We start from the raw sequence: 16,752 nt of genomic DNA, 5'->3' as shown, positions 1-16,752 counted from the left end.
AAAGGTTTTAAGTTTAGTTTGAATCTTGTCTCCTGATTATGGATCTGTTATTTCTTCTAATTTGTGATCGAAGAGCATAGGTTAGGTTGCATTTCATTTAGGAATGTATGTGATTAAAATGTCTTGTTGGTGGAGCAAAGAACCATGTAATTGCTTGATGTTTGTCATAGGGTTTGCAGATTTCATGATAGGATGTTATAAGTATGAGATTCATTCTGTAGTAGGTGTCAGTTCACAAAGTGAAGGATAGATCAGGGATCTTGATGTAGAGATATGTCTGAGATTTCCAGAAGATGTATGGTTATAATTCATTTAATTGCCAAATAGATAAGGCATTGATTAGAGATAGGATCATTAGGTTTTGTTTCTCATACCTGGGTCTTGCTGATATCAACATATTAAATCAATTTTCCCTTTTATGTTGAAAGCTATTCAATGTTAACCCACGCTTAGCTTGCTAGTTTCATGAGTTATGTTCTTAGCTATTTCATGCTTGTGATTCCTGGTTAAGTATAGAAGATTTAGGAGTTTTTATCTACTTTATATTAGGTTCAATGTATGCTTTGATAATTGGTACCATATAAAGAATCTATAGGTCCACTCGCCTAGGTCTTGTAGAGCCTGAAGAAGAAGAAGGGTCATGCTTTATAGTTGGCCTATTGTCAGAAATGACATGTTGAAAATGGGAGTTAGCTACCCCTAGATATGTCACTTTCTCAGTGGGATGATTGAAAACCTTCCAGCATTTTCAAACACCAATAGTAGGTATATGAGTCATCTAGGAATTGAGCATTGGAATGCAGTTAAATGGATTCTCGAATATTTGAGACGAATATCTAGTAAGTGTTTACATTTTGGGGGCTCTACTACTGATTTGCAGGGATATGTTGACTCTAATTTGACAGGGGATATTGATACCAGGAAAAGTACTATAGGTTATGTATTTACTATTTGTGGGGTAGTCGTGAGTTGGTTTTCTAGGTTATATCAGGTTAATGTTTTATCCACTATAGAGGTAGAGAATGTTTTTGCTACAGAGGTAGACAAGGAGATGATATGGCTTCAGTTCTTCATGGAAGAGTTGGGACATCCACAAAGGAATAACTATTTGTTCACAAATAGCCAGAGTGTCATTCATCTTGCAAAGAATTTAGCTCTACATTCAAAGACTAAGCACATATAGTTGTGGTACCATTTTATTCAATCAATTTTAGATGATAAAAATGTTGGAAGATTGGCAAGATTGGAGAGATTGGTTTGATGATGATATGTTACATTCATGACTGAGTTTTTCATTGATGTCAATATTGCATGTTTGATGTCTTCTATGGTATCTGACAAAAGAATAGTGGAAAGATTAAGTTGGTATGGATAGCTAGTTGATCATGATAACCATTCAAGGTTACAAGAGATACTTCTGAGTATCTAATATATGTAGTTAACATCAAAAGCAGAAAAGATAAGTTTAGAAGAAGTTTTGTAAGTTTTGGTGATATCTATTTTGAGATAGAGTTTACAAAGGCATGTTCTGGTAAACTTGTTATATCTCTTAGCAAAGTTGATATCTTGATAATCAAGGTTGAGGACATGAAGATGATATGCTGAGGATGATGAAGCTAAGCTCATTCATCATAATATTTATTGTATGGAAAGTTATTCAAGTTGCAAGGCAGAAGATTTGTGTTCTTGCTCAGTGTAACGTGTTATTAGTGAGGTCTGTAATAATTAATTTAGAAGGACTAATAGATGACTTAGGAATTTTTTTTATCAACTCAGTTTAAAGGAAGGATATTTTCCTTTATCATGACATGGTTATAAGTGACTTGTGAATGTTCATAAAGCAACAAAGTAGTATAGAATGCAAAGTTGAGCAGAGCAGTGCAAAAGTGAAGGAAACTTCATTGTCAAGGTTTTTCTAAGTGATCCAAGGTTTGGTTTTGGATCTGAGGTTCGTGACCTGGTCTACATGGTCTGTGTCTAGTTGACTAGATAGAGGAAAGTACAAAGGAAAGAAGAAGATACCAATAAATTATTTATTTGATCAGTGAGCTATTTTTGTAGTTGAAATTGCATGTTTGGGTAGTGGGATCTTCTTGCATACATTATACCACAACTCCTAACATGGTTGGAATCTCCTAATAGGGATTCAAAGTCTCCTAATAGGGACTCATTGTACTAAATGTTGTAATAGACTCCTAACAAGGTCTATCCTATAAAAAGGAATATTTATATTAGTACATCATTTTGTGGGCATCATTCCCACCAGGGTTTTCTCTCTAACCAAGGGTTTCCCTAGTCAACATATATGGTGTAATTATCTATGTGAATCTTTGCATGGTTGTTGTTTACTTTGATTGAATGGTTAAGTTTGTTTAATGAAGATAAGTGGTTTAATTATTGGATAATTGATTCACCCCCCCTCTTAGTTATCTTGGTGTACTATTGTTTCTAACAATTGGTATTAGAGCATTAGATCCTTAAAGGATAAGCTTAACAGATTTGGGAGATCAGTGGTGAGCAAAGATAGTCCTAAGTCTGATACTGTAAATTTTGACACAAAAGATAGAGACTCTTGGTGAGTTATCTAAAGAAGACATGAAGATCAAGGAAGGTATTGATCTGGTTATGAAAAGAGAATAAGAAGGTATGGAATTTTTTTCTTGTTGGATATGTAATGAGTTTGGTCATTATGCATTTGCATGCCCTAAGAGAATAAGGAAATCTACAAAGAGTTTACTTTCTAATGAAGATGAAGAATTTAAAGCAAGTATGGAAAGATTGTGATAATGAGCTTGAAATGGTTAAGAAAAAGGAAGTATTAGAAGAGATAGCTTTGGTAACTATTGTTGATCAAGAGGCTAACCATGAAAATGTGGAAGTTATCATTAACAATGATTTATAGAATGGGAATCAAATTGAAGAGTAGAGACATGATCATAGAGTAGAATAAAGAGTTGAGTTGAGAACCCCTAAACAAAATGGCATTGCAAAGAGAAGGAACAAGTCTGTTACAGAAGCAACTAGAGCTATGTTAGCAGAAAATGATGTATCCAAGACATTTTGGAGAGAAGCAATGAGTACAATAGTATAAACTATGAACAAAGTTCAAGTCAATAAAGACACAAACAAGGAAGCTTATGAACTATGGTTTGGTCACTCACCTACAGTTAAGTATTTCAGAATATTTGGAAGTAAGTGTTACATAAAAGATATGATGACATTGGTAAGTTTGATGCTAGAAGTGATGAAGGTATGTTTCTTGGTTACTTATTGAAAAGAAAGGCTTACAAATGTTATAATCAAAGAACTAAGATTATTATGAAAAGTGCTAATGTGAGAATTGATGAGAAATTCAGAGTACAAGAGAGAACAATTGATTACTTCAAATGATGATGTTGTTACTAAGCCAAGGAATGATGAGATATTTTTTGAGATTAACAATGATTTGCAGAATAAAGGAGAGAAAATGTAGGAACAAAGCTTGAAACCTTTAATAGAGCCAAGATTTGACATAACAACTCCTACTTCAAGAAAGAACATGATAAAGAATCACCCATCCAAACAAATCATCGGAAGCAAAGATAAGGTGTGATGAAAAGAAGTAGAGTTAATGAAGAACTATGCTTGATATCTCAAGTTGAGCCTAAGAATGTAAAGATGACTATTGGAAACAAGCTATGAAAGAGGAATTTGATCAAATTGTAAAGAATGAGACATGGGAATTGGTCCCCGGGCCAGCAGATAAGAATGTGATAGGAACCAAATGGGTATTCAAGAACAAGATGAATGAGCATGGAGAAGTTGAAAGAAACAAAGCAAGATTGGTATGTAAAGATTATTCACATCAAGAAGGAATAGATTATGAGGAGACTTATGCTCTAGTGGCTAGAATAGAAGCTGTAAGATTATTCTTAGCCTATGTAGCACAAAAGAAATTCAAAGTATATCAAATGGATGTCAAGTTAGCATTTCTGAATGGAGAACTTGAAGAAGAGGTATACATTGAGCAGCCTGAAGGATGTCCTTTCACAGATGAGAAAGACATAGTATGCAAACTAAGGAAAGCATTGTATGGATTGAAGCAAGCACCTAAAACCTGGTATGCGAGGTTGGAAAAGCATTTGACAAAGCTTGGATATAGAAAATGTGTGAAAAATAGTAATCTATATTGGAAAGAAACTGAAAATGGTTTGATGATTTTGGTAATATTTGTTGATGATATCATATTTGGAGGAAATGATGAAGAAAGTAAGAAGTTTGTAGAAGAAATGAAGAAACATTTTGAAATGAGTATGATAGGAGAGATGAAGTATTTCCTAGGATTGCAGATAGTATAGAATAAAGAAGGAATCTTTATTTCTTAGACTAAGTATTTGAAGGATTTACTAAAAATGTTTGGTTTGGAAACATGTAAATCTGTTGGAACACCTATGATAATTGGACACAAGTTATCTACAAAGAATGAGACACCTATAGTTGAGTAGAAGAAGTATAGATCTATGATCAGAGGTTTGCATTATCTGATTCACACAAGGCTGGATATAGCAAATGTAGTCGAAATTGTTGCAGGATTCCAGGTTGATCCCAGAGAAGCACATTATGCAGTAGTGAAAAGGATATTTAGATATTTGAAAGGAACTTTAGAATTTGGATTATGGTTTGACAGATCCAATGATTTTACTCTAAATGCTTATACTGATACAGATTGGTAAGCAGTATGGATGACCAATGGAGGAGCATTCTTTCTTGGAGGAAGCTTGGTTTCTTGGTTAAGCAAAAAGAAAGATTGTACATCTTAAAGTATAGTACAAGTAGAGTATGTTGCAACAAAAAATAATTGCAATCAAGTAATTTGGATGAAGCAGATGCTGAAGGATATAAGGATAGAAATTAGTGAACCTATTGTTATACATTGTGACAAGACAAGCACAATAAATATGTCTAAGAATCTAGTATTGCATTCAAAGACTAAGCACATTTCTATTAAGTATCATATGTTAAGAGAAAAAAATTTAGAAAAAGAAATTAGATTGGAGTATGTGAGCACTAAAGAGCAGGTTGCAGATATATTCACTAAGCCTCTTCCCAAAGATACTTTTGAGTATTTACGAGGTATGCTTGGGGTTATGCCCCTTCCTAAATCAGAGGAAGAAGATGCAAGAGTGCATCAGTCTAGGGTAACTGAGCACCATTGTTTGTCTGGACAAGATGTTGATGCTCCCTATATGGGGGAGTATCTGAGATGGACAGAGTCATTAATGAATCTTATTGATGTTGTTGATGTTGTTTTGAATAGTGTCTTTTGACACTCAAGCTAAGCAAATACTAGTTGCTGCAAAGTTTGATGCAGAGATGTTGGTTGCAGAAACCTTTGACATTGATGTCAATGGGGAAGAGTTTGGCATGAAAAGCATCATATTGTGGAGGAGAGTTTGGCATTATACTACGGGGGAAAAGTATTGTAGGAAAACAATATGCTAAGAAGATGTTTTTACATAATTATGTGAGAATGTGGCATGAATTTGAAATAACAGTTTAGTATAGAGCACATTGAGGTATATCAATGAGTATGATTGATGAAGAGGATTTGATGACTATTTATCTTTTGTCGATATTCTTGGAACTAGATGGTTCTTCATCTATGTTGCCATCAATGACAAATGGGAAGATTGTTGGAAGATTGGAAAGATTGGAGAGATTGGTTTGATGATGATATGTTACATTCATGACTGAGTTTTTCATTGATGTCAACATAGCATGTTTGATATCTTCTATGGTATCTAATAGAAGAACAACAGAAAGATTAAGTTGGTACAGACGACTAGTTGAGCATGATAGTATCTAAGGTTATGAGAGACACTTCTGAGTATCTGATATATGTAGTTAACATTGGACATATAAAAGACAAATCTAGAAGTTATGTAAGTTTTGGTGATATTTGTTTTGAGATTATAGAGTTTACAGAGGCATGTTCTAGTAAACTTGTTATATCTCTTAATAGAGTTGATATCTTGAGGTTGAGGACATGAAGATGACATGTTGAGGATGATGAAGCTAAGCTCGCTCATCATAATATTTAGTGTATGGAAAGTTATTCAAGTTGCAAGGAAAAAGATTTGTGTTATTGTTAAGTGTAACGTGTTCTTAGTGAGGTCCTATAATAATTAATTGAGAAGGACCAACAACTGAATCAGGAATTATTTTATGGACTTGGTATAAAGGAAGGATATTTTCCTTTATCATGGCATGGTGATATGTGACTTGTGAATGTTTGAAAAGTAGCAAAGCAATACGAAATGAAAAATTGAGTAGAGCAGTACAGAAGTGAAGGAAACTTCATTGCTAAGGTTTATCTGAGTGATCTAAGGTTTGGTATTTGGATCTAAGGTTTGTGACCTAGTCTACATGGTCTGACATTGATTGGTCTAATTGACAAGATAGAGAAAAATACAAAGGAAAGAAGAAGATACTAGTAAATTACTTGTTTGAGTAGTGAGCTCTTCTTGTAGTTGAAATTGCATGTTTGGGTAGTGGGCTCTTCTTGCATACATTATACCACAACTCCTAACAGAGACTCATTATACTAAATGTTGTAACAAACTCTTAATAGGGTCTATCCTCTAACAAGGAACATTTATATTAGTACATCATTTTGTGGGCATCATTCCCATTGGGGTTTTCTATCTGATCAAGGGTTTCCCTAGTCAACATATCTGGTGCAATTGTCTATATGCATCTTTGTATGGTTGTTGTTTACTTTGATTGAATGGTTAAGTTTTTTTAATGAAGATAAGTGGTTTAATTATTGGAAAACTAATTCACCCCCTACCCCTCTTAGTTATCTTGGTGGAGTATTATTTCTAACAATATAGTTAAAACTGGAGAAGATACATACAAATGATAATCCAACATATATGTTTACCAAGGTAGTAACAAGGAAGCTAAACTCCTCTTTAGCTTTAGTTGGTCCTTTAGACTAAACAAAATAAAAGAACAACAAAGTTTAGGGTGGTTTGATATTCTAGTGGGAGTTACATGTTTAGCAGTGCTATGATCAGTCTCCAAGAGGGAGGTTATTGTTGTGGAGCCTAATTAGTATCCAAGTGGGAGATTGTTGTGATGTGGAGCCTAATTAGGCTTGGAGGTTTATTTGGTGTAGTTTTCTCCCCATATTATTTCTATGGGGGTTTGGGGGGTGATGGGGTCAAGGGGCAACACCCCTGTAGGGTCAAAGGGTAGCCCCTTTGCGAGGTCTTCGAGTAGCACCCTAGGTGCGCTCCTTGTTGCAGTATAAGGTGGGGTTGCGGGGCAATGCCCCTGTGGGGGTTTTCAGGGGTAGCACCCCTGAAGTAAAAAATGACCTTATATTGTAAAAGTTGTCGGCTATTATTTTTCTATTATTCTAGCCCTAATTTTGTAAGTGGCAAAAAGCTTGTATAAAAGGCTTAGGATTAGGGATTTTCATAATGTGTGATGCGAAAAATGGTTCTTGCGACAATAGTGACCTATAAGGGATTACAGATTGTAATTAGGTTGTAATCACTATATAATAATAAAATTGGACTTGTTGGTGGACGTAGCCCAAGGATTGGGTGAACCACATTAAATTTTGGTGTCTTGTGTTCTCTTATGTGCGATCTATTATTTTTTGATATTGGTTATATTTGCATGTAACTGTTGTTCATGTCTGAGGTTAATCTTAACAATAATTGTGTGGAGTAAGCTACTTAATAGAGGAAGGGTTTGCTACATCAACCAAAGGGAAATATTCCCCCTCCCCCTCTCTCCCATAATACAAAAACCCAAATCACATCACAAATATGAAAGTTGAAAAGTTGAAAAAGTAAAAAGAAAAATTAAAAACATTCTTTGTGTACCCAATGCTTATGAAGTTGACTATAGATCTAGAAAGAACACTAAATAACTTTCCAACACTTATTTGTTTTTTGAGAAATGGAGTCCAGATACAAAAGTTATGTCAAAAAATAACTTCAAACTTTGACTAGAAAAAACGTAAAATAACCTACATTAAAAAGCTTCATCTTGGATTTAATTTTTTGGTGATATATTGTTTTCCAAAAAATGCCTCAATTTGCTCAAGATATGACCAAAAACCTATTATAGATCAAAAGACATGCAAAACTAGTACTGATTACTAGTGATTTAGGTTGCTAACTGCTAATGGTCCACACTTATCGCTAGTGCTCAGGTGACTCTCAGTCTAACTAATTGTTGGTGATTTAAGGCTAGTGGTTATCCTAACTGCTAGAGGTTAGAGGAAAACTGCAAACAGTTCTGATAAATGCCTTCCAAAAAAATGTTATTTTTTGAATTATAATTATTATTTTTGAATATCATGTCTCTGTATCTATATGAATATATAACTAGGAGTTATTTAGGATTGTCTTATCTTAATTTAATGATATCTTTGATGGATGATTTTTAATCTAGTCCAATTTATTTTGGTAATAATTAAATATATCTTAGTTCTCAGTATATCTTGGTAATCTTGTAAGGTGATTTTATCTATGTTTTTTATTATCGTTATCTAATCTTGTTGTTTGATTAGTCAAAAGGAGGGTTAATTATTTTTGATATAGAAGTTTGCAAGCACTTTGGTGGTTTATGATTCCAGTTCTTATGGCTCTGGACAATTGTATTTGTTAACTATAGCCAATCAAATGGTGATTGTTAGGGGTATGCCCCTCATGATGATGTAATTTCAATGATGTATTTAATAGAATAGGATCTCATTGGGGTATGTCCCTTTTAAGTTGCAACTATATTAGGATATTTGTCTCGGGCTAGATTGGAGGTTTTCTTCTCCATTCTTTCCTACTAGTGCCTGTTTGAATGGAGAAAAGCTAATGAACATATTTATTTAAATTAATAAAATTAATCAAGGCCTTTGGCCATTTATCAATTAAAATAAATAAATGATATATATATGTTTGCCCTAGGCACTCTAGTGACCAAAATAGGTCAGATTTTATATCAAAATTGTTGAATCAACCTTCCAAACCTGATGACAAGGTCCATTTGTGGATCCAAAGTGCTTCAAATTTTTGGGCACCCTTTGGAACAAAGAAAACCTTAAAACTTCAAACCTTTGTGAATTTGACCCTATATGTTCGATGTAGTGAAACAAAAGGTGATCTTGACTATCTTGAACCTTCTTGATCCAATTATGAGATCCAAATTGACCCAAGATACACAAAAACCTTGTTGTAAGAAAAATCTCAAAATTGACAAACATGAAGTGTTAGGTTTGGAGCTTTGATACCATGTTAGAATTCAAGATTAGTGATCACTTGCATGCAAATAACTTGCAACATACAAGCTAAAATCCTCAAACAAGAAAGTTCATGAACATTTGGAATCAAAGGAATCAATGAGAATTGAATTAATCAAAATGAGTTATTACAATGTGATTGAGTTATTAAAATGCGATCAAACCTTAATAATGGAGATTAAAAAAAAACCTAATGCAAACCCTAAAAGATGCACAAATAAAATGAAAGAATTATTAAATGCCTAGAAAAGCTTTCTAGATTTAGCTAAAGTGACAACATGAAAACAAGGATTTAATTTATTTATTAATATGATTAAATTAATAATGTTAAATAACCTTTTTACTCCAACACCAAAACATCTATATTCTAAAGACAGTGGTGAGAGAAATATGCTAAAAACTTATTGATTATAATATGTATTATATGTAACGAGTCTCCTCTACAAGTCCTTATATCTTGCCCAAAGAGAGCAAGTCTTTGTAGCAAGTCATTTGTGTCTTGCCCTAAGACAATGAGTCTTGGCTACAAATCCAATAATGAACCACTTGTAATGCTTTTCATATATATTGTGAGATATTTTCACTTTGGTTTTTTCATCATTGGATTTTCAACATTAAACTGGTGTTCTCTTTTGTTTAGATGTTGATTGCCCTCTCTTTCATGTCGTTAATTGTAGCTCCATATTTTTGAATTCAATTAAAAGTTAAAGATCAATAAAGATTAATTCATAAAACCCTCTTGGTCTTCATGTATATTCATTAGTTTCATGTGGCTATTTGAATTTAAAATTTAGGCCATCATTATACTCTCAAAAACTTTGGGCATATGATACTATGCAGATTTGTATTATTGGTGAAGGGTGCTTCACTTAACACCACAAACACATAACCTAAACATAGAAATAACAACAATTGGCGAGAACAAAATATGAGCTTTCTATTATCTTTTCGAATGCAGAATTATAGATTTCAGAATTACAATATGAAAAGCCACATGGGCAATTTCTTTATAGTACTCTTCAACATAGAGCCACAAACTACCACCGATAACTTCCTAAACATCACTACGAGCCTTTCTTATATAGGCAAATCTTCACCACCTGGGAAGATTCTAGACATCAACCCTAGCCCTTGAGACCAACAAAATCCCAATTAAAAATGATTTCCTAAATTATTACATACGGTTGGCCCTAATTATATTTTTAGGTACCCCAACTTCTCGAGACCATAACTTTCAAATTGTACGTTCGATTTTCAACTATAAATACTTTTTGGAATCGTCCGCTCCTGATCTACAACACTTAATATGCACCAACACTAGTTAGCCCAGGCACAACCCCATTTCGGAGCCTCTAAAGCCTTCAAATCTGAGTTCAAAGGTTTTGTACCCAAAAACCTCAATAACTTCTGCAATACATATGGTATGGCAATGCAACTCCACTAACAGGCTGATATGACTAAGATGAACCTCCACCTATGAAATCTGAACATTCTAAGACCGTATGACCCACTTACTAAAAATAGTAAGTTTCCATAAATAGTAACTCTTTACTAAAATGACCCTGATTGAAGATGACAAAACAAAATTATTTTTGGGTGATGCAAGATTGCCCTTACACCTAGGATGCTCTTATGAAGATTGGTTTTAGATGAATTTGAATAGTCATACAAATTTCCATTCTTCTTTGTAGGATTTTATTGAAGTGCACATCTTCAATATACTTTTGCATATAAATTTTTGCATTATTTATTATATCAAGATTAAGATTTAAAATGGACTATTGTGAATGGTGAATTGCTATCTTTTTAGAGGCTTCTAGTCACCATGGATCATTTACAATCCAAAATAAAGTGCATACATAAAGCTTTTAGAAAGAAAAGATTAATTTTAATTAAACATTTAATTGAAAGCCTAGTTAGGCTGGGTCCCATGGAGGGGGGCTTCCTTCAAAATAGAGTGGGTGGACACTGAGATTTTTTAGGGTGGGGTTCTATGGATGGGGGTTTCATAATTTTTTTGAGTACTACAATTTTTTTTATAGGAATATTTTAAACCTAGTGGCCCCATGAATTTCTAATGGAGTTGCCTAAAAATTTAAGCTCCAAAATTGAAGGAAGTTTGGGGTTTATGAATTTTCCTTCTAAAATTTTATTGGATTACGAAATTAATATTTAGAAGTATTTTCCTAAAGTGGTGGAGCTAATTCTAGCCCCACCATTATTTTTCTACTCATATAACACCAAGGCCCTATTGCCTAGCAGCCAATGCATAGTATTTTTAGGAGTATTTCGAGGAGCTTATGGTCCCATGTAGCTACTAATGTTGCTACTAACCATTTTAGTATTAATTTTAAATATTAAAATTGGAGATAAAATTTAGTGATAATAATAATAATTTAGAAACAAAAAAAGGAGGGAAGTAAATTTATGATGACAAATGGAGTTTCCTCAATAAGGGCGTGGTCCCATGAGGGGGTTGTAGGATCTATTTTTGTGGAGTGGGTGGTCTTATGAAGTCAAAAAAAAGTTTTCTAGGGGATTAATTAGAATCTTCTCCTCAAAAGTACCAGCCTCTACTTTTAAGGGTGCAAATTTTGTGCCACTTGTCAATCATATAGCGATTTCCAATTTTTACTAATAATTTTTTCAAACATATTTATTTATTTAGTAAATGAATTGAATATGTTAAAATTTAAAAAAAGTAATGAGACCACTTGGTTCCATAAATTATGGGGCTTAAACTTTTTAAGAATAACTCCACTACAAAATTCGTAGGACCTCCCACTTTAAAATAATCCTAAAAAATCTCTAGTGTGCTTGCTGAATTTTTTTAGGAAACCCCCCTCCATTGGACCGCACCCTAACTATCCACTCTTATTTTAAGCCCTTCCTTTTCCTTCATAGCTTATTTTCATCCCCTAAATAATAGCCGCTCCAAAAAAAGAGGAAAAGATTCAATATTATCTCTTTTCCACAAATCTGATTCTCTATAAGAACACTCCCACTACCTAAATTAAGTCGAATATAGAGTTAAGCAACCCCATGAGAACATGGTATAAGCAATTTTATTTCAACTTAAATTTTTTAGCTCCTAGATTTAAGGAAGCTGTTGCAAGTGAAGGTCAATGCAAGATTTTGAATTTAACATTTCATTTTATTTAAAAATAATGAACAATTGTTGACAAGTGACAAAATAATTCCCTGCGTTGGTGGGGCTATTTCAAATCCCACCCCATTTCCACCCTCTCAAATTGAAAGGGCTAAAAAGTTTGAACTCCTATTTTGTAATGAGATTCCAAATAAACCTTTAGCCCCCTCAAAAGTTATAATGAGACCTCTGGCTCCACAAAAATAGAGCCCAAGGCCCCCTCATAGAACCCCCTTATAATATGTTGTCTTTTTAAATTGATGAATGTGAAAAAACATATGAATATCCATATTTTACATAGATTTTTTTAACTATAAGTAAGTGAATTACAATATAATAAATAACTCTTCTAATAAATAATTGAATAAAATAATATCTTCATAATTAGAGTTATCATATTTCCACAATCCATCATTATATTAATTTTTTTTGGTGAATAATTTTTTATCATCAACATTTCGGATCACACTACATGATCCATCATAAGATCACACTATATGATCCATCATAAAAAGAAAAAAAAACCAATATATCTTCATAATAATATTTGTTACATAGATTTTTAAAATTTTTAAACATAAAAATACATTATGTTTGAAAAAAAACAGTCGTATGACCATATAAAATTTAGACCATTATTCTATAAACACTTAAATTACAGTGTTAATTAATTTTTTATAATATTTTAATTCATATTTTTAATTTTAGATAATAGATAATTACAATAAATAGTACAGTTTGGGTGCAGCGAAGAGGTTGCCTCAAATCTAGCACATGCTCATGACTTTCCTGCGGCTTTGACTGAGCACAGCTGATAACTAAAAAGGAATTTAGCAGACCTTCCAAAGATAGACATTGACTTCAACCTTCGTGGAAGGAGGGAAGGCAATTTCTGAAGGGGAGTTCAAGGTCATACGTATGCCTATATTCCACATGTGAAAGCAATGCCTTCAAGAAAATGTGGGTACACTAACTTAGTTTTGCAAGTGTGAACGGAATAAGGCAATAAAATTTTCCTCTACCAAAACATTGAATAAAAAATAACAGGCACAGCTGGCTTGGTTGCATGACGAAGACGCGTATATCATGAATTGATTTAAGCAAAACAGATCTCTTTGAGATACCCGCAAACCATTCACAGAGTTGGATTGCTCCCTGTCAATCGCAATCGTGAACATATACTTTACGCTGGGAAAACTGGGGAAGGGTCTTCTACCAATCAGTGGTAGGTTGGTTTGATAGGTACACTTTTATCAGCAATCTGGTCAGAGCTTTTTGTGGGGTCTTATGAGGTTAAATTGTAGTCAATCACTACCTATAAATTTATGCATGAGAAATTCATTTTTTATCATGCTAACTAAAGGGACTTGAGATTTTTCCGGCCTGCTGATTGTGTAAGTGGGGTTTTCCAGATTTTCGTGGCGTTGGATCGAAATTAGGGCAATATAGAATGCGAATGAGCTCGAGTGGATTATGCATGCAAAGCAGGTAAAGCCCTCAGATAGTGCTTTGCGTGTAGGGCCCGGCATTGAAAGCGGGTTCATTTGGGTGTAAACAAGGAATCGATCAAAATTATCCTTGTATGGATGACTACAATGCGTACGCGAGTGACCAACCTGATTAATTCTCAGATGCCCTACAGTGAAAAATTGATGAATTAGTCTACAAGCATATGACTTCGTCCCCAGTCATTTGATTTAGCTAATAAACACTTGTTGTATGCTATGTTTGAGATGCTTCTGGGGTATACAAGCATGGTTTAGTAGATCTCAGAGATGGCATGCTCGGTTGATGTGCCTTCCAATTTCATTGTGGACGAGAAGGAGAAATCCGAGACAACTGAGACGCACAACCCAACTGTCTCAGTTGCAGATTCATCTGCCCCAGTTGTGGAATCAGCTGAACCAGCGGTTGCAGTTGATTTGGGTATGAGTGGTCCTGCGGTCGATTCCCCGGAGCTTGTGGATGACAGGTTGAATACTCCTGATAAGCCCAAGGTGAAAAAGGTCACTTTCTTTGCAGTCAAGCAAGTGGACAGTAGTGTGGATTTGGAAAAAGGAGTAGATGTTAAGGACGTTGGAGAACCGACAAGAGATGGGAAGTGTGGAGAGGATGATGGTGAGAAAGTCTGCAGAGTGTGCCATTTGATCTCCGATTGCAGATCAGAGTTGGGAGACCTGATTCAGATTGGATGTGGGTGTAAGGATGATTTGGGTATCGCTCATCGGCATTGTGCGGAGGCCTGGTTCAGAATTAGAGGCAACAGGTACACCTTCTTAGAGGAATGACTATGTGAGATGAAGAATACTTGTGCTTATATTATTTGTAAACGTGTAGCGAATTCATGTGATTTTTCCTCCTGAATTGAATTCCACACCATTAGACAAAACTGGCATTGCCTGAGGCATTTATGTTCATCTGACTTTGTTGCTTTCCTCAAGCAGAGGCTTAATTTGTATTGATCTAAAACATGCCACTCGTGAGGAATTGAGCAATGCCTATTGCTCTAGGGCATGTTTGGTTTAGTGACACAAATAACTTAGAAAATTTCAGTTCTATGAAATATATCGATCTACTCGACAAAGTGGTTTCTTTATACAAGATCCCTTGTTATGCTTTCATTGCATGGGATTATATATACTCCCTGCAAGTTTCATTGAAGCCTTAAATTCCTATGCATAATAGGGACCTTAGTGCAGGGGTCTATAAGTTGTAGTTGGATTTCTTTTCTCTTAAAATATACAATTCTTAGACGGTAGTGCTAAAGGGATATCTTTGGTCAGTGATGAGATTTTAGGCACGAATTCCCATGAACATGTGAGCTTTTCTCGCAGTTGCTCCTCAGATAAATCAGGAGGCTTTTGCTGAAATTAAACATTAAAATAATTCTTTTGGTTGGAAAAATTAGGTTTGGTATATGTGGGAATAGTCTAGGGACCCCGCTCTCCCTTACTCTCCCTACTCTAGAGCCCGCTTCCTTGGAGCCTGTTGAAACTGTACAAGGGAAAGAAATAGCCGCTTGTTATGGTAGTTTAAGGCAATGGTCCCACTGGTCCAATGGGATAGTTTAGCGACTTGGCAGAATAATTTGTTGAATTACTTGCAGTGCCATAAAATACAAGATTTATCTTGCAAGACCAAAATCTTCAGCACTATAGTTTAAAAGTTACTATTTGAGGAAGATCTCACCTCATGTTTCTTGTTAATTGGCAACAAGGCTCCCAAACATTCTCAGTGTGCGATGTTAGTTAAATTCCTAGTCTAAGCTTGGCACTGCACCTCGGATAGAGCAGAGAAGACAAATAAAAAATGAAATATTGAGAATTAAACCATCATTATGCCTCCTTCATGTATTGATTTGCTCCTTGGATGTGGATGAAGGATTTACAGGTATGGAATGTAGGTTGCTTGTGAGAGACCCTCAATTTACTGCATGTACCTATGATCTGTGAAGGACCTCTCCACACATGGAAAATGGCCTTCAATTTTGGGTTTATACAGATATTTAGTTTAAGATATGGATGCTTGAGTTATGTTCTAGATTGAATGGTTAGGATGAATTTGCATGTAAGGAGTGTTGAAAAGGATGCAAGTGGGTCGTAGGATTAGATCAAGGGGATGGAGGGCTATCATTGCTTTAGTTTGCATAAGAAAAGGAGATGCAAGCAAGTGGAGGCTTGAGGAGAATGCAAATGAATGGTCAAGATTGAACTTGACTGGAAGGATAAGATGCACACATGGATGTTTCAAGGGAGTGTGAGTTGATGATCAAGATTGAACTATAGTAGAGGATGGAGATGTAAAGGGTTTTTGGATTCTAGTAGTGACAGGGAAATGATTTATTTTATTTCTAAATGAGAAGAGGAATACACATTAGCCTAATTAATTAGATAAGCATTGATTTAATTAATTAGTGATGGAGGAAAGTTGGAGTTATTAATTCCATCACTAATGAATTAAATATGATATAATTTATTAAATAAATAATTAACAATTGGAGGAAATGTGGCCTTATTAATTAAATAATCTTTTGATTAATTAGTGAAATTTGGTTGTAGGATAAATGATGTGGATTGATGAAAGTGTGATGATGTTAAGTTAAAATGTGGAAGTGGATTTTGAGTACAATGCCCGATGTGGGAGCTTGCACAATATCTTCAAATTTTGAAAAAAATATGGACCATTTGTTTTGCATATAGTTTCTTATTCCACTTTTTTCATGCCAAAATAATTTAAAAATCCATGGGACTATTTGCACTTGGAAAAGGGTCCAATTTTTCTTAACATTTGCTGAACATGTTTAGTTAGCTCC

The 16,752-nt window shown here is 34.4% G+C and overlaps 1 protein-coding gene across 2 annotated transcripts in view; it reads left to right on the top strand.

Moving 5' to 3' along the window:
- Positions 1–13,284: 13,284 nt before the first annotated feature.
- LOC149550352 (uncharacterized) overlaps positions 13,285–16,752 on the top strand; it is a 29,586-nt gene continuing 26,118 nt past the window's right edge. Inside the window, exons 1-2 of one of the 2 annotated variants that reach the window (XM_089793387.1) lie at positions 13,285–13,665; positions 13,853–14,706. In XM_089793387.1, coding sequence (XP_089649513.1) covers positions 14,216–14,706 — 491 coding nt within the window. In that variant the 5' untranslated portion in view covers positions 13,285–13,665; positions 13,853–14,215. Of the gene's footprint in view, positions 13,683–13,852; positions 14,707–16,752 lie in introns of both variants that reach the window. The other variant, XM_089793388.1, reaches the window with a different exon arrangement.

This window comes from Cupressus sempervirens, chromosome 7 (genome assembly GCF_028749045.1).
Source record: "Cupressus sempervirens isolate cs-2001-9-10 chromosome 7, ASM2874904v1, whole genome shotgun sequence".
In the NCBI taxonomy this organism is placed as follows: Eukaryota; Viridiplantae; Streptophyta; class Pinopsida; order Cupressales; family Cupressaceae; genus Cupressus; species Cupressus sempervirens.
This window is presented reverse-complemented; position numbering and strand designations above follow the sequence as displayed.